Source organism: Artibeus jamaicensis, unplaced genomic scaffold (assembly GCF_021234435.1).
Source record: "Artibeus jamaicensis isolate MK-2021 breed Jamaican fruit bat unplaced genomic scaffold, CSHL_Jam_final contig_793, whole genome shotgun sequence".
NCBI classification, from domain to species: Eukaryota; Metazoa; Chordata; class Mammalia; order Chiroptera; family Phyllostomidae; genus Artibeus; species Artibeus jamaicensis.
The window spans coordinates 2,371,139-2,397,617 of NW_026521975.1; the positions used below are offsets into that span (position 1 = coordinate 2,371,139).

A 26,479-nucleotide genomic window follows, 5' to 3' on the forward strand; every position below is an offset into this window, starting at 1 on the left:
AAATTTTGTGCAGCCATTTTAATATTGAAAATGGCAGAAAATATGCAATATTTTCAGCATATTATGCTTTATTTCAAGAAAGGTAAAAATGCAACTAAAATGCAAAAAAAGATTTGTGCAGTGTGTGGAGGTGCTGTGACTGATCCAACATGTCAAAGATGGTTTGCAAAGATTCTTGGTACTACTGACGTTTTGGCCAAATTCTTCACTATGGGGCTGTCTTCTGCATTGGAAGATGTTGAGCAGCATCCCTGGCCTCTACCCACTAGATGCCAGTAATGGGGAATAGCTGATATACTCAAACTGTACAACTCAATAAAGTTATGGATGAAAATGAAAAATGTCTTTTATTTTATGGAAAAAACTAAATGGACATTTTGGCAAACCCAATACATAATTGAATTCTTTACTTTTTTTCTTTTCCAAGTCCCAAGAAATAGACAGTTCATTAGGTCAGACAACAAAGCCAGACTGATTGATCTTTGACTGCTCTTTACTCCACATCCAACCCATCCACATTCTATTGTCTCTTTGAAATGCAAATGAAAAGTAATCCAACTACTTCTTCACAACCTCCACAGCTATCACCCCTGAACTCTAAGAAGACTGTAATAGACCAGGGCTTCTACTTCACAGTCACTTCCCACACTTCAGCGATCCAGTGGTTCCCCATTATTCTCATGCACAGACTAGGCCTCACTATGGCTCACAAAGCCCTATGACATCTGGCCCCTGCCAACCTCTTTAACCTCATGTTCTAACTCTTCTTCCCTTGCTCACTCTGCTCAACACTGGCCTCTTCCCTGTCCTCAATCATGCTAAGTACACTCACTCCTCAGGACTTTTTCTCTTCCCTTCATCCAGTCACATTGCCAACTCCCTAACTTCACTGAAGACCCTGCTCAAAGTCCCCATCTCCAAGAATCCTACCATTCACTCATCCCCTTCTCTCCTCCATAGCACTAAGGCTATGTGATGTCATAAATTCAACCCTCATTATTCCCAGATTTTATATTTGTGAATTTGTCTACTTTCTAAACTTTATTTGTAACCCTAAATATTTACAATCAATCAATGCTTTTGTGGTCATCCATGGACATGCACAGAGCAGTGAAAAATGAGTCGCCCAGAATACAGGTTCCCAGCTGAGGTTTAACAAGCCAACACTGCGTTTGATTCAGCTCTTACACTTTTTTTTTTAGTGTCACATCTTCCACTTTTTGTTGATTTCACAGTTGAAAAGGGCCCTCAAGTGTAGTGCTACAATGCTGTCTAGTGTTCCTAAGTGCAAGAAAGGTATGATGTGCCTAGAGAAAATACAGAAAAAACGTTAGACAAGCTTCATGCTATTGGCTTTGTGTTCAATGTTAATGAACCAACAACACGTACATTAATCCCACCCCCACACCATGTCTGTGGTTATACTTTCTGCAGGTTGTTCTCCATGGTCCAAAAATATTGAACAGAAAATTCCAGAAATAAAGTTTATGAGTTTTAAATTTTGTGCTGAGTAGCTGGATGAAACCTTGTGCCATCCCACTCCACCCTGGTCAGGATGTAAACCCTTCCTTTGTCCAATGTCTCCATGCCAGACGGTCCCCAACCATCAGTCACTTAGGAGCCATCTCTCAGATCAGTCTGTGTTGGTATTGCAGTGTGTGTTCAAGGAAACTTTACTTTACATAGTAATGGCCCCAAAGTGCAAGAGCAGTGATGCCGCAATTCAGAAATACCAACGAGAATCCATAAACTGTCATAGGTATGCATGTATATACATGGAAAAAAACTATCTTATTTTTCAGCCTGTAAGACGCACTGCCACCCCCTTCGGAGGAATATGGTTGTTAATGCTGCTGCTGAGTTCTGTTTACATTTACATTGGTGAAATATTATGTTATTTATGTTATTAAATATTTTACCACATTTTTTGCATCAAAAATGTTTTTCCTATTTTCCCCCTCTAAAACCCAGGTTCATCTTATGGTCCAAAAAATACGGCAAGTAGGGGCTGGTCCTGTCCACAGCTTTTGGCAGCCACTGCAGGTCTTGAAATAAGGGAGGGAACCACTGTAATCCATACAGTCTTTAAAAAGCTATAAACAAATAACAAGGTTCTTTAACTGGTTGACAAAAATGTGACCAGAGGCTCACAGGAACCTAACCTTATAGTTCCCTTAGGAGCAATGGTTCAGTATTTTTGAATTCAGCATTCACAGTGACTTTAACAGAACTACCACAAATGACAAGAACTGACTGTAGTTATCACCTATTACCACCTAACATTATAAAAATAACTCCTTGTTTAGAAGATAAACTAAATGGCAAAAAGGATTTTTCTTTTCTATTACTGTGGTATCTCTGGAGTTTACAAGTTTACAACAGTTCGTTGGCACTTAGCAGAAATCTAGAAATTCTTGAGTAATAACAAGAAAAGAATGAATAAGCACTTCCTCAAAGAGATTCAACTCACTAATAAAGTTATAGAAAATATCCAATCCCACTAGTAATCATGGAAATGTAAACAAAAACAGGAATGTTCTCCTATCAATGAATGCTACTATCTAGTTTTGGTGAGGATTCAGGAACATTCTGCACTTGACACTGCCATTGTATAAATACTACCTAAAACATAGTTTTCCTAAGACAAAATAAATGTTAAACTAAGACTTAACAAGCATTCAACAACTCTCAAGCAGAACCAAATGTAAAACATTCAGTAACCCGAGTTTTAAAGCAAAGTTTTAAAGTCAATCAAGCAATTATTAAAAGGCTTTTTATTATTATTTTAAAATCCTTGCCTGAGCATACATTTATTGATTGTGGAGAGAAACACGTGTGAGAGAGGCATCAATGGGTTGCCTTCTATATTCATCTGCAACTTAAGATATGTGCCTGACCAGGAATTGAACCTGAGAACTTTTGGTGCATGGGACAATGCTCCAACCGACCAAGCCACTTCAAAGTATGTATCCTTTGACCCAGCAATTACACTCCCCATAAATAAGACCTGGATCTCTGCAAAAATTTATCAACAAGGATAATCCCTGTAGAGCAATTAATAACAAAACATCACAAGGCATCTCAACACCTAAAGACTGGTGAGACAATGGTAATCCACACCATGTTGTCAAAACCTGTGATGGATGACTGTCAGCCAGATGGAGGCATAGGTAGATACACTGTTCCTTCTCACACAACTGAAAGGACAACAAATTTAAAAACAAAAACCAACCAGAGTTGACAGAAAATTGAATTGTATGTAAGTATGACAACCAAGGAGTTAAAAGAAACATTCATCCAGGCCAGTAGGAGGGTTGGAGACGGGCAGTAGAGCAGAGAGGACTTACTCCAAGGTGGTAACTGGAGGACTGGGGTGGACAAGGCTACGGCTGGTGGAGCAGGCAGTCCCATATATGTACGCAGATAAACTGGGAGGAACAACTGGGGAGCGAGACAGACCGCAAAACCCAGGGTTCCAGTGCGGGGAAATAAAGCTTCAAAACCTCTGACCAAAAAAACCTGTGGGGGTTGAAGCAGCAGGAGAAACCTTAAGCCTTATAGGAGATTTCACTGGAGAGAACCACAGGATCCCAGAACATACACAAAACCACCCTTCCAGGAATCAGCAGTAGAAGGGCCCAATTTGCTTGTGGGTAGCAGAGAAAGTGACTGAAAGACAGCAGAGACCTGAACAAACAGCACTATTTCCTCTCAGACCCGTCTCCCACATGCAGCACCACAAAGCAGCAACCTGGGTGGCCCCACCCTGGAGCATACATAAGGCTCCACCCCTTATACGTAACAGGTGCGCCGAGACAAAAAAAAATGGCCCAAATGAAAGTACAGATCAAAGCTTGAAAAAAAATACAACTAAGCAATGAAGAGACAGCCAATCAAATGCACAGTTTGAAACAATGGTAATCAGGATGCTCACAGCAATGGATGGGTATGGTCACAAAAGAGAGGAAAAAGTGAAGCCTGTGAAAAGTAAAATAAATAAAATGTACAGGGAACCAACAGTAATGGGAAGGAAACCAGGACTCAAATCAACAACAGTTTCAACCAGAAGAAATAAACATTCAACCAGAACACAATGAAGAAAGAATAATTTTAAAAAATGGAGAGAGGCTTAGGAACCTCCAGGACAACTTTAAACATTTCTACATCCAAATCGTAAGAATGCCCGAAAGAGAAGGGGAAGAGCAAGAAATTGAAAACTTACTTGAACAAATAATGAAGGACTTCCCCAATCTGGTCTAGGAAATAAACCTCCAGGAAGTCCAGGAAGCTCAGAATCCCAAACAAGTTGGGCCCTAGGAAGCACAAACCAACGCTCGTCATAAATACATCACCCAAGATTAAAGATGAGGGAATCTTAAAAGCAGCAAGAGAAAAGGAGTTACCTACAAAGGAGTGTCCATAAGACTATTAGCTGATTTCTCAAAAGAAATCCTACAGGCAAGAAGGGGCTGGAAAAAAGTATTCCAAGTCATGAAAGGCAAGAACCTAGATCCAAGATCATTCTATCCAGCAAAGCTATCATTTAGAATGGAAGGGCAGATAAAGCGCTTCCTAAATAAAGTGAAGCTAAAGTAGTTCATCATCACCAAGCCCTTATTATATGAAATGTTAAAGGGACTTATCTAATAAAAAGATTAAAAAATATGAACAGTAAAATGACAACACACAATTACCAACAACCGAACCTAAAAAACAAAAAAGAACTAAGCAAACAACTGTAACAGGAACCACAGAAATCCAGATCACATGGAGGGTTATCAGTGGAGAGGGGAAGTGGGAAGAATAGGGGAAGATACAGGGAATAAGAAGCATAAATGGTAGGCAGAAAATAGGGGGAGGTTAAGAATCGTATGGGAAATGGAGAAGACAAAGAACATGTATGACCCATGGACATGAACTAAAGGGGGGGGAACATGGGTGGGAAGGGGTATGTAGGGTGGAAAGGAATAAAGGGGGGGATGGGATAACTGTAATAGCATAATCAATAAAATGTATTAAAAATTTTTTAACTGATGGAAAAAAGGTTCCCTAAAGTAAAAACAGATCATACAAATGGGCACAGTAGAATCCCACTTTTATTTACCATCCATATGCATAAAATATGAAAATGTTTGCAGTAGTTAATACCACTATGTGTGAAGATGGATGGTCTAAAATTTTGGTGTTTCTTTGCATCTTCACTTCTTCCTTATAATAAAAATGTATTACTTTTGTAATAAAAAATGGGGGGGGGCGGAGATTTGGTAGTAACTTAGACAAATAAATGATAAAGTACTGAATCTCTGGCAAAGCATCTTACCCCAAGACTGCCACCCTCAAACCTTAGTAACTACTGCTGTCCAGTCACTACAGCAGGGATGCTGCGGCGTATCCAAACTGTAAATGAAGCTTGAGAGAAAAAGCCTGTACTGGCAAGTTCAGCACTTTCAACTGCTGTAGTAACCATGCTTTGCAATCCTAGCTCTATAACTTTATGTGTTACATATGATACAAGTGTCTTGGTCATAGGAATATCAAGGTTTAAATGAATTAATGTTTCATAAATAACACTTGACACAGCAAGGTTTGTAAGCACTGGTTATTATTTTCTCCCAAATAATATTCTGCCCCCACTTTGCTTACAGAAATAAACACTTGGGGAGAAAGATAGTATTTATGATAATGTAAACTCTTTGCCCATCAGAGCAAAAATAGATTACTTTTCCTGTTACAAGTCATTTATTGACCACTACCATTACTTAAATTTCTAGTGACAGGGCTTCCTGCCACCCTCTCTCTATATGGAGAGAGAAAGGAGACCAGCTCTATGTGAGTTTACATTCCACTCTACCCCAGTACCACTAGCAAAAACAGTCACACAGCTATATATCATATACAGTGACTTAAGTTTATATAAACTAGGGTTTTTCCTGAACCAATGTAACCAAAATTTAAATTGTGGAAATTTAATGTGCCAAAACTATACTCTGTCAGAAACTAGACACCACTGTTCCTTTTTTGACATTTTGAAATCATCCTTGTCCTAAAAATACAAAATGAAGCCAACAAAGAGAACAGATTCCTGGTCATTTTAATTTGTAAAACAAATTACATATTTAAGGGGCAGAATCAGAGGTAAAACCTTCAGCAGCTTACATTTTGTTCAATGACAAGGCCAGTGTACAAACACTACCTAAAAATACAGTTAAGTTTTTTAAAGACAATAATAAATATTAAACTAAACAGTTAATATTAACATTCAACAACTCTCAAACAGATAGTCATCAAAATATGGTAAGTCTAATGTGTCATTTGGTAAAGAATTTAATGTTGAAGTGGAAAAAAACTCATCAAAAATATCAGTCTTCAGGGAACTTTCCAAGTTCAATGTTCTAATGCAGGCATTATTTGTTAGCAAGTCTGGCTGAACTTGGCACTGATTTTTCTTGGTGGGGCTGCAATAATCATGGTCCTGTCTTAGGTGTGTGTTTTGGGGAATACCATTTAATTCACTAGGTATTGGTGCTGGGTTATGGTTATCTCCCATTTCTAAATATCTAAAGTCAGCCTCCCCATTTTCTGAGAGCTCTGTCGAAACATTTGCAGGAGACAATAATTCTGCTAAAATTTCTTCATGAGTTTGGCCACTGTGTGGATAAACATTGGGCATGCTGGTTCCTCCAGATTTATTATCAGCAATATCAATTTGATATTGTAGTTCTTTTAACAAGTCTTCTACTGATTGACTGTCATTTGGAGACCCATCATGGGACATGTGTTCTAAACTTTCACTTACAAGTTTTCCATTCTGGGGGGAAGACATAAGAGCAGCTAATTTCTTCTTTTTTGCCTTAAGTTTTTTAAGAAGTTTTAGACGAAGTTTATGAATTTGACTCTCAACAGAGTCTTCAGAATTTGATGAAGAAATACCATTTTCATTTCCACGAGACCTGTGGCTCAGCTGAGTTCCGTATGAGGCCTTTTCATGTTTTTTCGAAACTTCCAGGTCAGCATTAACATTCACGTGTGGAGAAGCTGTGCTACCTGAAGGCGGCAGACTTGGTGGAGGGTGACTGGCCGCAGGAGATTTATTCACACCCCTACGAACTTTCTTCGATGATTGGTGAGCCTTCTGGTTCATACCTTTAGTTTTAAAGCCACCAAAATTACTTGCCCCCTTAACCGAAGGCTGCAAATCAGTTACCATGTTTCTACTGAGAGCTGAAACACAAGGTGGCATAAAAGAAGCACCCTTGCTTAATAAGCCTTTAACCCAACTCCCCACAAATGGTTTCTTCAGATTTTCTTTCAGAGATTGATTCTGTGATGACTCAGCTGCTATGGTTTGAGAAAATTTTCTCTTTAAATTAGATTCCTGAGGTGTAATGTGTTTTTCTGGCTTTAATTTCTCAATTTCTGGTGAAAGAAATTGTTTTAATGGAACATCCTCCTCTAGGGCAACTGTACCCTCAATTTCTACTGACTTTAGTTCCTGTAGAGGTCCAGCAACATGAATATTAGCCACAGGTTTAGTAATTACAGTATTTTCTGAATTTGGCTGTACTGACTGCATGTTTGTATTTATAATCTGAGACGGAAAGGTGAAGTCCACAAGATGGTCTTGAATAAGCTTTTCCTTACTTGGAGCTGATACTAAAGCAGCCATTAGCGACTCTTGTGATTGTAAAGTATTTATTTTGATGATCACTCCATTTTCTGCCACAGGTTTATTTTCTAACAGGAACCCTTCAGAGTTAACCTGTTTTTTTTCAAGCGTCAAAGGTGAAATATCACTGTCAACCAAACCTTTCAGACCTGAAAGTACATGAGGTCCATGAGCTCCACCTTCATCCTGGGCAAGAGTATTAGGAGGAACTGAGGTATTTTGGGGGCGCGTTCCTGAGGGTGTTTCAGCTGAGGCAGCACCACCCACAAAACACAATAGTGGAGTTGCCCGTTTCTCATCTCTGGAAGCATGTTGATCATTGGTCTTTTGAAGTGGAAGACAGCCAGGTGCTTCATCTGTCCTTTGGGCTGTTTTTCTTTCCCAAATAACAATATGTATTTCTGAAGCGGGGACTTCAAATTCCTCATGCCTTTCAGAACATGGACCTTTTAAATCATCACATTCCAGCCACGTTCCTGGGGAAAGAGGGAAGATGGGAAAGAGGTCAGACATTCAAAACCACCACTTTAACTGCTGTATCACCAAATGCCCATTGAGAGAACACTCTAAAACATGATCACACCCTCATGTCACCACTTTTCTCTGCCAAGTCCTAAAGTCCTTACTTGGATAACAAAAGTTATGGAACATCCAGAAATTTGAAAGAGTTTTAATTCTTTCTTAAAATACAAAAATCAAGACAAATATATTTAACTTTTGGGACTTAGAATACAGTATTACCTAATTTATCCAACAACATCAGAAAATAGACTTTTTCCATATATATGAATTATCAAGATAAAACGAAGCTGTTAACTCAAGTACCAACATAAGTTTCAATTTTTGTTATTTTCTTTTGGTTAAACAAAAAACCTTAGGTATTTAGGTGTCTACTTTTTATTTATAAGCCTCAGTTTCCTCATTTGTAAAGTAGGAATAGGATGATGGACAACAGGGGGAGAGGTCAATCCCCTCTACAAACACACACACACCAGACAAAACCATTCACTACGTTTCTGTGGATACACCCTCACAAACTACCTGAACCCACTATTTCTTATTCTACACCCATTAAAACTTTGAGAACCTCTTGTTTGTCTGGGTCAGTGCTTACTCACCACAGGTGCATATCAGAATCACCTGGTTAATATTTGGGCCCAATCCCCAGAGACAGGCAATTGGTCTAGGGGAGAATAAAGTCATTTTAAATAAGCTAACCATGATTTTTATATGCTGTCAGGGATGGAAACCATTTAACCTCTTCTACCTAAAGAAGACAGTTCATTCCCTGGAATGCAGTAAAAATTAAAATAAGTTGTTTTTTTAGTTTTTGTTTGTTACTGAGAACCACTTCTCCCCAGTGCAACTTTCAGTTTGCAAAGTACTTAGTGTCGTCCATCCAAAATCACCCCAAATCATCCCCAGGAGAAAAATATCAAATAGAAAGTGTCCAAACAATAAAACAATAGAAAAATAAAAAATATCAACAGCCTGATATACACTACTTTAAGGCAGGGTCTCCAACTTTTGGGCTGCGTACTGGTACCAGACTGGGCCTGTTAGGAACGGGCATGCGCAGCACGAGGCGGGGGAGACTATAATGCGCTCGAATCATCCCGAAACCATCCCCCCACCCCGGTCCGTAGAAAAAAACCTCTCTTCCACAAAACCAGTCCCTTGGTGCCAAAGAGAAGGGACTGAGTTTTCTTGTCCAAGACAAAGTGAACATTGTGAGGAAAACAAACTCAAGTGTAAACTACATTAGATAAATAGAAGGAAAAAATTAGCAAAATCCATGAGTTGTACTAATTACCCTTCTACTGAAAAGCTTAATTATTTAAATAAAGGCTTTACCTTTACTGTAGCTGTTAAGCAAACCATTTCACAATGAGAGAAGGCTACAGTTTGCAATGACTAATAGTTTCAGAAATAGACATTTATTTATATTACTAACTGCAAAGTTAAGTAAAACTTGTTATTTTTGTTCTTTCTCAGTTAAAAACCCTCAGTACTATGCATTTTCTTTACAAGTACGATTAATGTACCTTAAAAAAAATCAAAATTACCACCATTTTTATACTGAACATATATTACTCATGTAATACAAAAACAAAAATATTAACTGAAAAATGGCAAGCTATAAGCCACCAGTAGTATATGATATCATTGTTTGTCTAAAAAAATTAAAGGCCAGAGCAAGAAGTGAGTGAAAAATAGTCAAGTCAAAGTCATTTTTTAAAAAAATTTTAAAAATAGAGTTAAGTCTCTATTCCTATTATCATAAAAGAAAAATGTTTTAACACTTACCATCAGCATCTAAAATCCATGTTATGAAATGATTATTTGCGTGGTACTGAATTACAGAAGTTATTTGGTAAAGACAGCCTTCAAAATGAAATGAGTAGTGTTGCAAGTTGTTATGTGGTAACCCTTCTACGAAATGCAACATGAATATGGAAGACACTCTGTGGGAGAGAAAGGTTAAGAGAGGTCAAACAAATTTAATACCATGGGCCTGGCCATATGAAAAAAGGTCAGGAGTGAGTTAAGTCCTACAGTGCTTTCCAGGCCAATTGCACTCATTGTTGCATGCCTCCAGGTGTATGCCTTAATTAGAGATGGAGAGCTTCACTCTAAGACATGGGTAAAGTTCAAATCCTTCTCAGAAGGGGACCACTGACAGTTGGAAGCCATCATGCAATAAGCTCTAACACAGACCATTAAACAAAACTTGCTCTGTAAACCTCTGGCACTGCTTCAGCTTAAAGAAGATTTCTTGGTAACTACTTTGTAGAACCAAAGGAAAAATCCAGACGTGTAACAATTTTCATTGACATCAAGTGGTCAAATTAAATTGCTTTTGTTAGGAAGGAGAGGTAATATGTGAAACAAAGTAACAAGCTTAAGACATTCAAAAAAACATTAAAAAAACCCAAACATGCTAACAATTTGGCCTTTTTCTCTCCAGTTATCTCAGGAAGTAGAGAGGTCCATCAAATCAAAATTTCCCTTTAGGAAAAGTTTATTTTGTAACTAAGTACAGAAGTAAATTAACCGGTAACAACATACTCGTTAATTTACTATAAACTTCAAGATATACATGGCAAATCAGAAAACAGAACTTAAGGATGAGTCTCAAAAAACTAAATTTAACAAAGCTCTCAGGATTTAAAGAAAACGCTCAATATCTCTATTCACAATAAACAGCTGTCAAAACGTAGCTCATGAATTTTTCAATTGAAAATAAACTTGAACCAATGGCTAAAATGCTTGTTATTCATACCAACAAGGACAATTTGTAAATTATCCTTTGTCAATCATTCTGTTAGAAAATAATTCAGTTCCCAAAATTTAAGTACCTATAAAGTCTTGCAAAATTATCTATAACACTCAACTCCCGCTGGTTTTTTCATACCTGTTTCATCAATCTAAGATGCCACTGATTGTAAAATGTGTAACCATGAAATAATACTGCCAACTAAACTATACTATACCAGCAATTTTTAGATGTATTCCCATTTCAAATATGTTAAAATATGAAGAGTGGCCCTGGCTGGCATAGCTCAGTGGATTGAGCGCGGGCCTGCGAACCAGAGGATCGAGGTTCGATTCCCAGTCAGGGCACATGCCTGGGTTGCAGGCCAGTTCCCAGCAGGGGACAAATGAGAGGCAACCACACATTGATATTTCTCTTCCACTCTTTCTCCTTCCCTTCCCTTCTCTCAAAAAATAAATAAATAAAATATTAAAAAAATATGAAGAGTGTATCTTTGAATCAACCACTCACAGTAAGACTAGAGATTTATATTCTCAGAGCTGGAAAGGCAGAAAGGCAGGCAGGCAGGCAGGCTGGGGGCACCTGCCTGACTTTTAAAGTGATAATACTTAGTTCTTTCTTGGTCTCATGATACCTTTTCAAGATACCTTCTGAGGCTAATTACTATAACATTGTCTTGTTGTTCCTAGACTCTGCAATTTCAGTGGTGCAATTTTACACATGGAAAATGTTAAATAGGCATTTTTCTTAATTGCTTATTTAAAAAAACAGTACAACTTATAAATGATGGCATCTTGGAGTCAATAAAATAAAGCATATGCCTCCTCCTCCTTTTCTAGTTTATTTTCCTGGTGGGTCCACTAGACTCTAAGTGTCCCCTAAAATCACAGTATTCTTCTAACAGTCATTTCAGGTTGTCTCACTTACAGCCTCTAAAATGAAGGTAGAAGTTTACCCCTAGCCAGCAACAGATTTTGTTCTCAGGCTCCTTCCTATCCTCAAAGCCTAGACTAGAGTGTCATAGACGATGCTTAGAGTTAAGGAAGCAAGTCAGGTTCTGAATCAACCATAAGAAAACTGGATGGGGAGGGTTAACTGAACTGGAACCAGGGGATGTGAAGTTAAGATCCATTTGTGTTCATCTCCCTAACATGAGGTTCAACTCCTCCTATTACAAGTATCTACACTCAGGAAGAAAAGAGAAAACCGAAAAGGGAGGAAACAAAGGGACACATGCAACCAGAAGCTTAAGAACCTCCAGGATATCTTTAAATGTTCCAACATCCAAATCATAGGGAATCAAAGAGAAGAGAAAGACCAAGAAATTGAAAACTTATTTGAAAATATAATGAAGGAGAAATTCCCCACTCTGGCCTAGGAAATAGATTTCCAGGAAGGCCAGGAAGCTCAGTCTCAAACACGTTGGGGCCTTAGGAAGCACACACCTAGGCATATCATAGTTAAATTACCCAAGATTAAAGATTAAGGAGATAATCTTAAAAGCAGCAAAAGAAAAGGAGACAGTTACCTACAAAGGAGTTCCCATTAGACTATCAGCTGATTTCTCAAAAGAAACCTTATAGGCAAGAAGGGGCTGGAGAGAAGTATTCAAAGTCATGAAAGGCAAAGACCTCCACCCAAGATGACTCTACCTTAGCAATGGTATCATGTAGAATGGATGGGCAGATAAAGTGCCTCCCAGATAAAGTCAAGTTAAAGGAGTTCATCATCACCACGACCTTATTATATGAAATGTTTAAGGGACTTATCTAAGAAAAAGATAAAAAACTATGAATAATAAAATGACAACAAACTCACAACTATCAATAACCAAACCTAAAAAACAAAAACAAAACGAACTAAGCAAATAACTAGAACAGGAACAGAATTACAGAAATGCAGAAACAGATCACACGGAGGGTTATCAGTGGTAGGATTAGAAGGGAGAATGGGGGGGAAAAGGTACAGGGAATAAGCAGCATATATGGTAGGTACAAAATAGATAGGGGGAGGTTAAGAACAGTATAGGAAATGGAGAAGACAAAGGACTTATATGTACAACCCCTGGATATGAACTAATAGGGTTGGGGAGTGCGGTAGGAGGGGGATTGCAGAGTGGAGTGGAATAAAGGTGGGAAAATGGGACAACTGTAATAACATAATCAATAAAATATATTAAGATTTTTTAAAAGTTCCAGGAAAAGATAATAATAAAGCATTTTCTACTAAACAGTGAAAATTTAAATTAAGAAACGTAATTTAACCCTTGCTGGTATGACTCAGTTGGTTGGAGCATTATCCTGTAAACCAAAAGGTTGTAGGTTTGATTGCCGGTGAGGGCTCATACGCAGATTGCAGTTTGATCCCCAGTTGGGACGCATACAAGAAAAACCAATCGATGATCCTCTTTCCCCACCCTTTCTCTTCCTCCTCTCTAAAAGCAATGAAAAATGTCCTGGTGTGAGGATTAAGGAAAAAAAAAAACCTAATTTTAACTACTCAATAAATCAGTAGGGTAAAGGACAGCTTATCTGCTTAGAAGTCTCAAAAATCACTGTATCAGGCACTTTAATAAGCTCTATAAGCATAGAACAGAAATGTTTTATTTCTCTTCCTACCACTCCATCTCTTACAAATAGTTTTAAAAAATCAGTGTTCAAATGAAGTTTAAGTAAATATGCTTTCCAAATGACAATCCAGGATAGTGTATAACCAGACTCCTAATGAAGATCATGACAAATAAAATAAAAAGAAGATGGTGGCAATGATGAGAATGAGACAGTCATTTCAAGGGTTAGTGACGTAAAATTAAATCGGATTCTAAGTCAGTGCTCCACATCGCCACCATGCTCTGGATGATTCAATTCCCAAACAAGTTACTTAAAGAAAAGTAGCAGGTTTGGACCCAATAAATATCATTCATCTGATTTACCAATGGGCTCTCTTTCCAATGGGAACACATCAGAGATATAGATCACCTGAGACAAGGTATTCAGGGAAGTTGTAGCACTATTAGTTTTAAGAATGCTGTAAGACTGAATTATGCATAATATTATGACAGACCTAATTACTTTTAATTTATCCTAAAAGCTGTATTGTTTCTAAATTCCATTAGACATCAAAAGCAAGTTATACAAACTTCAAAGTGAAAAACTATGAGTGCCTTTACAAAGACCTTGTCATTTAAATTTTACACACGAGTTCAATTTATTTTTGAATACAGTAAATATCCAAATTATTAACTCTGCTTATAAACTGACTCATTAAAACTCTAAACACATTTTCCCCAAAACTGTTACACCCAGCATGTACATTTTCATATCAGAGCACGAATCTGTAAGTAAAGCAACATGCTTGTATAATTAAAAACTATATGTTGCAATGAGACCAATTAACAGATCAAACAAAACTACAGCATGAGTAGTTTATCTTCAATGGTGGGGCTTGAGAAAAAGCAAGTAGAAACTCTTAGATGAAATTATATAGCAGATATAAACTCTTAGATGAAAATTATATATACCAGAAGCCTCAAGCAATTCAATGATCCAGTGCAGGACGGCACACGGGTGTGGGTCACCTGCTGCCCTTCCACCTCCTCAAGGAAAGGACTTTAAAAAAAAGGCTCCTCCTCCTTCGACACTTGATCTCAAAGCTTGGACTGCAGGCAACCAAGACACTATGGACTTCTGGTTAAAGAAACCCCCTCTTCTTTCTTACTCTGCCTTCTCATATAAATTGTCATATGTTAGTGAAGGACAAAAAAAGGGGGGGGGACAAACCAAAAGGACAAAAAAAAAAGAAGACAATAAATATCTAGAAGACAAAAAGCAAACAGAATTAGTGGCAACACAGCAGGATGGTTGAAGTAACGATGTGAGTGTGACAGCACAGGCACAGAAGACTCAACATCGAAGGGCAATGAATGCTGAAGAACGTGGGGGTAAAGCCCTGGGCTAAAAACTGGCACAATGACAGAAAGTGAGTGCAGGGCACTCCCATGCACCAAGCCCAGAGAGGAACCATTACAGATTGAAACAGTGAAGCAGAAAAATGAAAGGTGGCAGAAGAGAGGCTTCCAGGAAGGAAAAAAAAAGGGGAGGGGGGGAGACTCAAAAATTATGAAACATTTGAGTGTTAAGAAAATCATTAATAGGTGTCTGTCAAATTTGAAAAAAATCACATTATGTACATAAAGCAAATAAAAACACAAGGCAATTAATAATTCCAGAAAAAAGAAAGAGTTATAAAGAAAAAGGAACCATGAATACTGCTTGGCTAAAGAGGGAATATATACATATTCATAATAAACAATGAGTACTAATATGAACACAAATGCAATCATATTGGAAGGGAGAAGTTAAGAGGTGGGCCCAGATGTTGGTTAAGAGTGATTATCCTCAACTACTATAAAAGGAGATGATTGTATAAAGGTGGAATAAGCACACTGTTTTAAAAATTCAAAGTAAATACTACCTAAAAGGTTTAAAGTAGATACCTGAGAATAGGGTAGAAGGGGTACTGCTCTTGTTTCCTTTTTAAGTCTTGATACTACTCATTTGGAAATTTATTGCTTTGATGAAAAGTAATCTTTAGGAAAGATTCTGAGGGTTTTCTTGACACATCCATGGACATCAGAAAAGGTAAGAATATCACTGATTTTTTAGTACATCAAATTAAACCTCAAAACATTTTCTTGCTGTAGAGTTAGAGATAGGGACGACAAAAAAAAAAAGATTAAAGAAGATGTGCACATGTGAGCATACTCACAAAAGAGAGGCAAACCACCTAGGACAGTATTAACCTCTGAGTTTAAAGACTCAGGCCTTCTGGTCCCAATGGAAAAGGTACCATAGTTCTGACCAGCCTTCCAGATAGAAAGGCTGAACCTAATACAAAGACATCTGCCCAAGGCAGCAGAACTCTTGTAAGAGGATGAAGAATCAGCAGGCTGAGGTCTGGCAGAAGACAGAGATTCAGGCCCATGAGCCTGTGGCTCATCACTGAATCATGAGTTGTTGAAATCAGATTAAGGAAATCCTGGAACTCTAGTGATTTCGGTCACTTGGCAGAGAAGAGAAAAGAAATTTAATATTCTTAAAAGGAGGAAAAGACAAAAAAATGAAAGACACTACGACAGTGGGGTCATATAATCACCCTAAGTCTGCTCTTCAGCGTCATTTCACCTACAGCATAGCTCGCTTACTGGCCAGAGTTCTTGACAAAAAAGCATTTTTGCAATTCACAAACACATGCAAGCTCCTGAAAAGTAGGTTGCAGCCATCACTTTCAATACTACACATTAGAAATATATGTAAATCTATATTCATTTGTTTTAAAATAAGGCAATTTGAACTCACTTTGTCAATTCCATTTTTCTTATTTGTGACTTATTGTTGCAATTGTTACAAGGACCAAAATGGGCAGCATTCAGTGGGTGCCATTCAGGAATGACATTTGTAAAGGTGGCCAGATTCTTTGTACACCTATAAAAAAAAAAGACATAAATTGACTTAAACTCATTCATGTTAATTTAAATCAATGTCTAAACTAGAAGGTATTTGTTTATTCATACTTAACCCACCCCCCCCGAGACATATAATAAATTAATAGGCTGACTTGTTTCCTAACCGTAGTGAAGTTCTTTATGAAGACTCTCCACATGAATTACCGATAGTTTTTCCAGCTATGAGATGAAGAAAATGTAAAAGGCAGGGTTTCAGTACCGCTGACATTTTGCACTGGGTAATCCTCTGTTGTGGGGCTGTCCTAGGCACTGCAGGATGTTTAACGCCATGCCTGGCTTCTGCACACTACAAGCCAGTAACTGCCCCAGTACCTGTAGACACTGCTGAATGTCCATCCACAGGGCACAGAGTCATTTCTAGTTGAGAACTACTGTCCTAAGGATTTCAAAATTTATTAAGAGCTCAGCCCTCACTCAAAAAATTCACCATCTGGTTATTCATTGTCAGCCTAAAACAAAAGGGCATTTCCAAATACGAAATCAGGAATACATTCAACTTAATTTTCTTAATCCTTAAAAAATTAGAAAACTCTGGCTGGTGTAGCTCAGTGGATTGAGCGCGGGCCTGCGAACCAGACAATCTCGGTTCGATTCCCAGTTAGGGCACATGCCTGGGTTGCAGGCTGGTTCCCTGCAGGCCAGTTCCCAGCAGGGGACGCACAAAAGGCAACCATACATTGATGTTTCTCTCCCTGTCTCTGTCCCTTCCCCTCTAAAGATAAATAAAAATAAAAAATAAAAAATTAGAAAACTAACTGTGAAAGAATTTTGTTTTCAAAGTTATAGAAGTTCTAAATGATGTACTTGAATACCTGAGCAAAAGGCATCTAAAACAATGATCTTTAAAGATGCATACTGTACCTCACCTGCATGTGCTTTAATAAAAATTATCTTAAAGGAACAATTACTGCCTTGACCAGTGTGGCTCAGGTGGCTGAGGCATTGTTCTACACGGTGAAAGCTGCTGGTTTGACTCTTGTTCAAGGCACATGCCTAGGCTGCAGGTTTGGTCCCCAGTCGGGGCACATACCAGAAGCAACCCATCAATGTTTCTCACATTGATGTTTCTCATCTTCTCTTTCTCCCTCCCTTCCCCTCTCTCTAAAAATAAATAAATACAATCTTTATTTTTTTTTAATTAAATTTATTTATGTGTTGTTGATTACTGCTGTTGTTGCTCCTTTCACTGTCGTTTCCTCACTTTTTGCTTTTTCGTCCCTTTAACATTTGCTTGGTAATGATGAACTCCTTGAATTTGGTCTTATCTGAGAAGCACCTTATCTGTCCTTCCGTTCTAAATGAAAGTTTTGCTGGGTAGAGCAATCTTGGTTGTAGGTTTTTAGATCTCATGACTTGGAATATTTCTTTCCAGCCCCTTCTTGCCTGTAAGGTCTCTTTTGAGAAATCTGCTGACAGCCTGATGGGGACTCCTTTGTAGGTGATTGTCCCCTTAGCTCTTGCTGCTTCCAGGATTCTTTCCTTCATTTTAATTTTGGCTAATGTAATTATAATATGCCTTGGTGTGTTTCTTCTTGAGTCCAACTTTTTTGGTACTCTCTGGGCTTCTTGGATTTCTTGGAAGTCTATTTCCTTTGCCAGATTGGGGAAATTTTCTTTTATTATTTGTTCAAATAGTTTTTCCACTGGTGGTTGTGTCTTTCCCCCTTCTGGTACCCCTATAATTCGGATATTGGAGCGTTTAAAGATGTCCTGGAGGTTCCTAAGACTCTCCTCATTTCTTTGAATTCTTGCTCCTTGACTCTTTTCTGCTTGTCCATTATTTGCTTTCTTCTGGACCATTGCATTGATTTGAGTCCCAGTTTCCTTTTCATCTCTATGGGATTCCTGTGGAATTCCATTCATTTCCCTTAATTTAGCCTCCATATGTTTCTCTAATTTGTGGCTGTAATCCACCAAATCTGTGAGAAAGGTGATGACCAGTGTTTTAAACTGTGCGTCTGAGAGTTTTGCTATTTCTTCGTCATTTAGATTTATCTCTGGGGCTTTGAGTTCTGCCTGCGACATTTTTGGTCTGTTCTGGCCCTTTAAGTGGGACAAGCGGCGCCTTGGAGTCCCAGGTCGCTGGGTTGTGACGCTGTATGTGGGGGCGTGGTCAGAGCGGGAAATGGCGCGCCGCCGCCGCCGGGCTGGTCCAACCGCTCACTCCCTCACTCGCACGCAACCAGGCAACCACAGTCAACTCGTTGCCACCGCCTCCCCACTGTGTCGCTCCCCCGTTGGGCTGCTCGGCGGCTCACCAGGTCCAATCCTGGGTTTGGAACCCGCGTGACTGGATTCGCGCGCCGGTCCGACCGAGCCCTCCTTTGTAAGTCCTCACCGGACACTGGTTTCGCCCCTTACCGGTCAGGCTGAAGAATTTGTTGTTAGCGGACTTCCGAAAAGTTCAGTTTTCCGTGTTCTGGTTGTGTTTTGTGATGCTAATATTTAGTTGTCCCTAAACTTGGTTGTGTGAGGAGGCAGGCACATCCAGCTAAACCTCCATCTTGGCGGAAGTCCTCCAATCTTTATTTTTTTAAAAAACATTTATTACTCAAGGGACAGTAGCATCTGTTCTAAACCATAGAAAATATTGATAAATCATAAGTGATATAAGCATAGGCTATTAAAACTAATCAGCTCTCAGGGAAGCTGACACTTTAAAAGCACAGCAGTATAAAGGGACCAACAAATGCATTGACTGCATTTCTCCAAAATTCTTGGTTCTCAAAGATAACTGTTAAGTAAAAGCTCTCTCTCATTTCTTAGTTTATAAAAGGGGGTTTGTCTCAGCAAGTAAGTATTAATGCTGCATACAACACCTGCACACCAACAACCCTGCTTAGCTGGTACTATTCTTACCCCCATTGTACAGATGAGGAAAATAAAGTGCAGAGTATACATTATACCTCACGGTAAAACACAAACTGGTGACCGAAATACAGGGAGTATGACTCTGTAGACCACGTTTTAAGTCCAGAACATACCTTCTAAATCAAAAGCTCTAAAATCAGCACTAAAAACAGGAGCACAAAAACCAATCAGTTTGCTGGATATTCTTCCAGCAGATTAAGTGGGGGTAAGTTTTAACACATGATATATTAAGATGTATATAATAAAATGTCACTTCATTTTTGCTTTTTCTCTGTATCTACTTTCATTTTCAGAACAAGGTATTAGTAAAAGGGAAGAAAAGAAAAGCAAACCCAAGTGGCTGATGGCTTCTTTCCCTTGAACTCCCGAGAGTTTTTTCCTATATACCTCCAAGTGCACTTGTAGCCTCATATTCAAAGTAACTTAAAGCAACCAAAAGATGAGAATAATTACGTAGTCACTGATCCTCTGTTACATCTTTACGTGTAATCTCCCTAACAAGCTAAACATTATTTCAGTTGAGTTCCTGGCATACACGAGCTATTCAATGAAAAACTCAAACCAAGATGTGCAATTTAGAAGAGCTAGAATTCAGTCAATTTTAATCAAGCTTGTTTATATCATGTAAAATCCAGGTGGTGATTAGGGAATACACCACTGCTAACAAGGAAGTCTTAGAAGTCAGAAAACTTTAGCCTGAATTCTGCCACTTACTACTAGGTGTCTCCTTGGACACCTATTTAACACCTTTCAAGCCTCAGTTTCCACATTTTCCATGTGGGAAGAAATTCAGATAATTTAAGTAAATCAATGACAGAAGACCAGGAAACAGCTATTTGTTCTCATACTCACACAAAATTATGTTAAGTCCTAGATATGCATGAAATGCTAATTCTTATTAGAATGTTCTAATACTTTTGAGCTAACTGGTAAAAAAAAAATAATGTCTTCTGGTTCTATGGCTGGCATTCCCTTGGGCATTCTTTCATAGACTGGACTCTCAACTAACCCTGAGATACCTAAAAATAACCTCAATGTAGATAATAAATATCTAAGGAACACTTTTATAGAAAATAAATATCTAAGGAAACGCACATCAAAAAAAGTAACTTTGAAAGACTCCAAATTTTCTAATTTACTAGTAGGTGAGTTTAAGAAATTAGGAAAGGATTTACCTGTATTATGAAAATGTGAATAACTACTAACAGAACCAGTTTGGTATCTTTTCAACCACCAGCCAGCAACCTTCTCATATATTTACAAAACAAGGGTATCCTGCTGATGGCAATTTTCTTCCCCTAACACTTCTTTTAAAACCCAATCTCTCATGTGGTAGGTCCATGAAAGCAAATGAAACCTGCAGTTTCTTTCTTCTCTTGCTTCCTCCTAAGTGTCACTCTCAGGGCCAAGCACACCAACCAGGACCCTCCAATAGGTGGAGGGCAGTGGAAAGGATGGATGACAGTGCACGTGGAGGATTCTGGGGTCGGCTGGTCTTTTAGGGACTAAGGTTAGGAAAGCACATGTTACTCTGAGAGCTGTTGCCAAACTCTAGGAGACCAAAATCATTTTCCATGATGTTAAACCGGTTTCAAGGAGATCTGAGAGGTGTTATTGATTACTTAGCAGGAAATCCGGAGGGAAGAAGAGGAAAGATTCTACTTGAAAAGCTTAAGAAAACGCTCACTGGTAATCTATCAAACCACTGGTTTTCTTCTAGTTTAAAAAAACAAGCAAATGACAGTTTCTGAGGCTCCAATTCTTCCTTTTAACCTTAAAGTTGGAGAGATTTCAAGATTGGGTGGGAAGTTTATAGGGGGTAGAAAGAGCCACAGAGAGAGCAGTGTTAGAAGTAGAAACAAACTTTATTCAAATCTGATTACTTGTAAACATTTTCAATAGACTAAATCCTTTTTAAAAACTAGAAAAACCAACCTGTTTTGATACTTGTGTCCACACTGTGAACATTCGAAGTTCCAAGAGAAAGAGTACATGAACAGCTTTTCGATTCGGGCTTCTATTTTTAGGAGCAGGGGAAATGCGAACACTGGGCTTTCCATGTCACCTTCGAAAAGAGAAGGAAAAATGAGTTGTTCCTAATGAACCGACACAGGTCAACGCAAATTATGAACTGTGGTCTTTTCTCACTATATAAGGAAGGACCCCCCTAAACGAAATTTATTTATAAAAAATTATGTATTTATTCTTACATGTTTAAACTTTAATCACCTTCAAAGTACTCTCCATTTGATGCAATACACATATCAAGATGTTTTTTCCACTGCTCAAAACAGTTTTTGAACTCGTCAATTTTGATGCCTTTTAGTACTTCTGTCACTTTTGGTTTCACCTCTTTCACGTCGGCAAAACGTTTCCCTGTAAGGACTTTTTTCATCCAGGGAAATAAACAATGTCACTTGGGCAAGATCAGGTGAACAGGGAGAGTGGGGCATGGGGGTCATGCCATTTTTTGGTCAATAACTAATGAACCCTCAGCATAGTGTGGGCAGGTGTGTTCACAAATCACCCATCATGAGATGGGCAAACATGCTGAGTCTTCAAAACAAACTCACTCACACTGACACAGACAGGTTCCTAGAACACTCACCTAATGGGAAAAGCTGCCACAGGGGGCCCACCCTCCAGAAGGTAAGTCCAGGATTTGTGGGCTCCCCACTGTACTCACACTATGAATACATCTGAATATGCATATGTAACAGAGCAGGTTATTCACAACTGGGAAAGGGGAAGTTTTAAAAGCAATTTTTCTAAAAAATGTCCATCATAAAGATTTAATTATCACTTCACTTTCTTTCATTTTTCTTGGTGACATGTTTGAAAACTGAAGACAAGACAGGCACAATACTGTCTCAGATCTTTTTAACTTTTCTCAGGAAAAAAGACCCTCAGAACTATAATAACACACGAATATTATAAAAACAAAATAAATATATGTAAATTGTTTGCTACAGACACTAAAAATAATATAATAGTGAACCATGGTAGAAAAAAATCAAAGTTGGACAAAAGCATTAAAAAGCCAATTCTATTCTGACTCTCTTGTCCTGCATATGGCGAGAGCAAGACACACACAGGTGAAAGGACCAGCCTCAAATCTCCTCATCAATCCCTCTGCTTAATTTTATAACAATGAAAGTTAACCTTCAACAACTTTAAAACTAGCAAAGATCTGAATTATGTTATCATTAAAATAAAAACCAGCTTCTGGCCAACATGGAGGCATGGGGTAGCTACATCGTGCCTCCTTGCACAACCAAACTGACAACAAATTTAAAAACAAAAAACCACCAGAACTGACAGAAAATTGAACTGTATGTCTGACAACCAAGAAGTTAAAGAAGAAACATTCATCCAGACCAATAGGAGTGGTGGAGATGGGCAGCCTGGTGGAGAGGGGTGGAGGCAGCAACTGGAGGACCGGGGTGGTCCCACATTTGCATGCAGATAAACTGGGAGGAACTGAGGAGAGAGACAGACCATGCAACCCAGGTTCCAGTATGGGAAAATAAAGCCTCAAAACCCCTGACTGAAAAAATCTATAGGGGTTGAGGCAATAGGAGAAACTCCCAGCCTCACAGGAGAGTTCGCTTAGGAGACCCACAGGGTCCTAAAACATGCTCAAAACCATCCGCCCAGAAATCAGCACCAGAAGGGCCCAATTTGCTTATGGGTAGCAGGGCAAGTGACTGAAAGCCCAGGAGAGCAGAGCAAGCTACACTGTTCCCTCTCTGACCCCTGTCCCACAAACGGTACCAGAACAGAAGCCACATGAGTTGCCCCACCCTGGAAATACCTAAGACTCCACCCCTTACTACGTAAGAGGCACACAGAGACAAAAATATGGCCCAAATGAAAAAACAGATGGAAACTCCAGAAAAAATACAATTAAGCAATGAAGAGACAGCCAACCTATCAGATGCACAGTTCAAAACACTGGTAATCAGGATGCTCACAGAAATGATTGAGTATAGTCACAAAATAGAGAAAAAAATGAAGGCTATGGAAAGTGAAGTAAAGGAAAATGTACAGGGAACCAACAGTGATGGGATGGAAACTGTGTCTCAAATCAACAGTTTCAACCAGAAGGAATAAACATTCGACCAGAACGCAATGAAGAAACAAGAATTCAAAAAAAATTAGGAGAGGCTTAGGAACCTCTGGGACAACTTTAAATATTCTAACATCCAAATCATAGGGGTGCCAGAAAGAGAAGAGGAAGAGCAAGAAATTGAAAACTGATTTGAAAACATAATAGAGAACTTCCCCAATTAGCAATGGAAATAAACTTCCAGGAAGTCTAGGAAGGTCAGAGAGGCCCAAACAGGCTGGACCCGAGTGTGTTTGAGGAACACACTAAGGCACATCATAATCACATTACCCAAGATTAAAAATACAGAGGGAATCTTAAAAGCAGCAAGGGAAAAAGAGAGAGTTATTTACAAGGAATTCCCATTAGACTATCAGTTGATTTCTCAAAAGAAACCTTTCAGGCAAGAAGGAGCTGGAAAGAAGTATTCAGTCATGAAAGGCAAGGACCTCCATCCAAGATTACACTATCCAGCAAAGCTATCATTTAGAATAAAAGGGCAGATAAAGTGCTTCCCAGATAAGGTCAAGTTAAAGGAATTCATTATCAAGCCCTCATTATATGAAATGTTAAAGGGACTTATCTAAGAAAAAGATAAAAAATATGAACAGTAAAATTACAACAAACTCACAACTATCAACAATCAAACCTAAAAACACAAAAACTAAGCAAACAACTAGAACAGGACAGAACCAGAGAAATGCAGATCACATGGCGGAGGGGGGTTATCAGTCGGGAGGAGGATTGGAGAGAATGGGAGAAATGGTACAGCAAATAAGTATAAATGGTAGGTACAAAATAGAGATGGGGAGGTTAGTAACAGTATATAAAATAGAGAAGCCAGAGAACTTACATGTGTGACCCATGGACACGAACTAAGGCGGGGGAGGTAATGCTGGTGGGGGGACAGGGTGGAGGGGAGTAAAGGGGGGTAAAATGGGACAACTGTAATAGTATAATCAATAAAATATATTAAAGAAAGAAAAAATAAAACTAAAAACTGAACCATGAATACTGCCTTTCAATGTGGAGATGAGCAAGCAAATTAAATAGAAGGATTTACACTCTCCTCTTACATTCCTTCCTCAATGGGTTTCCCCCCTTCTTTCCTCAGGGGAATTTAGATATTGGAAAAAATCTGAATCATTCTATCCCCTTCCTCCCCTGGGAGTCTTACATCTATGGTCCAGTTCTCTTCCCAGCCTGGAAGCAGGGTTGCCAGGAATACCACCAAGAGGAGTCATCCTGGCAGGACCAGAGGGCAGAACAGTGTGTTATTACCTAAACATATTCTAGAAGTATCAGTAGTTACAAAGGCTGTTTTAAAAAATATTTTATTTATTTATTTATTTTCAGAGAGAGGGGAAGGGAAGGAGAGAAATATCAATGTGTAATTGCCTCTCATGTGTCCCCCACTGGGAACTGGCCTGCAACCCAGGCATGTGCCCTGACTGGGAATCGAACCACAATCCTTTGTTTCACAGACCCGTGCTCAATCCACTGAGCCACACCAGCCAGGGCCAAAGCCTATTTTAATAGTTACCTTTGTGGTACAGCCTTACTGCTATTTTTGTACAAAAACAAAAAAGTTTTTTAATAAAGAGAAATAAATACAAATCAATCTAAAAATAAATATATGCAACACCACACATGTAAACAGTGTGTAGTATGAGTATCTAATTAGTTCTCAGCCTTTACATGTATACTTTACTGTAACTAAATATTAATAGAAAAAGTAAATAATCTACATTTTATAACAACGACATAAAATCTTTAGGTCTAAAAATACATAAAGTTCACAATGAATCAAAATATGAAAGAACGCAAAAAAGTTGATTGAATACTGATCATTTTAGGTAATTTATATAGCTCCTCAACTCATTTCAATTATTTTACCTTTGAGTATAAATTTTAGAGGTATGCAGTATAAAGCGTGCTCCTAGAGAACACATAATACCAATGACTAATTCCAATTTTTGTAACCTCCTGCTTAAGTGGTTTCTTTGACTCTGGTAACCTAACCCCAACTCCTATCCACGTATCTTCATTTGCCATGATACAAACCTGTCAGTGACTCTGTGCTAACAATTCACGTTTTCTCTTCTGTTAATTGTTCATTAATGTCTTCTAGCCACTCTTCTATTAAGTTGTTGGTCTACTTTTTAAAAGGTGATACACAAGCGTTCTTTATAAGATATGCTATATATCGCTTCTTTGCTTTAAACTTTAATGTAATCATATCTACCAATCCTTTATACCTTATTTAAGAAATTCTTCCCCAATGTTAACCTATAAAATGTTAACCTATATTTTCTTTTAATTTTACAACTGCTTTTCATGTTTAGGTCTTTAAATATACTGTCTCTTTCTGATTATGGTGTCAAATAGAGATCCAATTCTGCCCATGTATCAGAAACCAACTGACGCCTTTCCTTTCCCCAGTACCTGCATTACCACCTGTCACAGTATGAAGTAACCAAAGGGGAGGATCCTGACCTGGGCAACGCTGTTTGTTCTATTGGTCTATCTACCTTTACATGGTATACTATACTAAGGCTACATTACTGTTTCAATTTACTCAAAAGTAAGTAGAAACCAGTAACAATATTAGCTTTTTCTTAAAAAAAAAAAAGGAATATGGACATCAGAAGGGAAAAAAAACACTAAACTGAAGATAGCAGTTACCTTTGTGGGGAGGTAAGGAAGAACTGGGGATGAGTATAAAAGGGGGCCTCATTGTATTGTAATGTTATATTTCTTAAACCGTAGGGAGGGAGGGCAGAAAGGATAGTTTGCAATGTGTTTTTTGAAAACAATAATCAAAATGGTCAAGTGGCTGGTGTTAAAAATTTAAGCAAAAAATCAGCGTGAGTACAAATTCTCCATCTCTGCTTTTAGTACTTCAAAATACACATTAACATTCCCAATGAGAACACACATGTTAAGATTTCACAGTGCTCTCTGAAGCGAAGATTAGACTCCATTAGTAAGATCTTTAGCTCTAATATAGCACCAGCACTGCTGAATGAGTCG

The 26,479-nt window shown here is 38.4% G+C and overlaps 1 protein-coding gene across 1 annotated transcript in view; it reads right to left on the reverse strand.

Moving 5' to 3' along the window:
- Positions 1–5,598: 5,598 nt before the first annotated feature.
- The window catches only part of USPL1 (ubiquitin specific peptidase like 1), a 32,970-nt gene continuing 12,089 nt past the window's right edge, over positions 5,599–26,479 (reverse strand). The window contains exons 6-9 of the mRNA XM_037129574.2: positions 21,274–21,403; positions 16,301–16,426; positions 9,974–10,131; positions 5,599–8,142 (exon numbers count right to left, since the gene is read on the reverse strand). Of these exons, the coding sequence (XP_036985469.2) occupies positions 6,260–8,142; positions 9,974–10,131; positions 16,301–16,426; positions 21,274–21,403 (2,297 nt within the window). The 3' untranslated portion in view covers positions 5,599–6,259. The remainder of the gene's footprint in view (positions 8,143–9,973; positions 10,132–16,300; positions 16,427–21,273; positions 21,404–26,479) is intronic.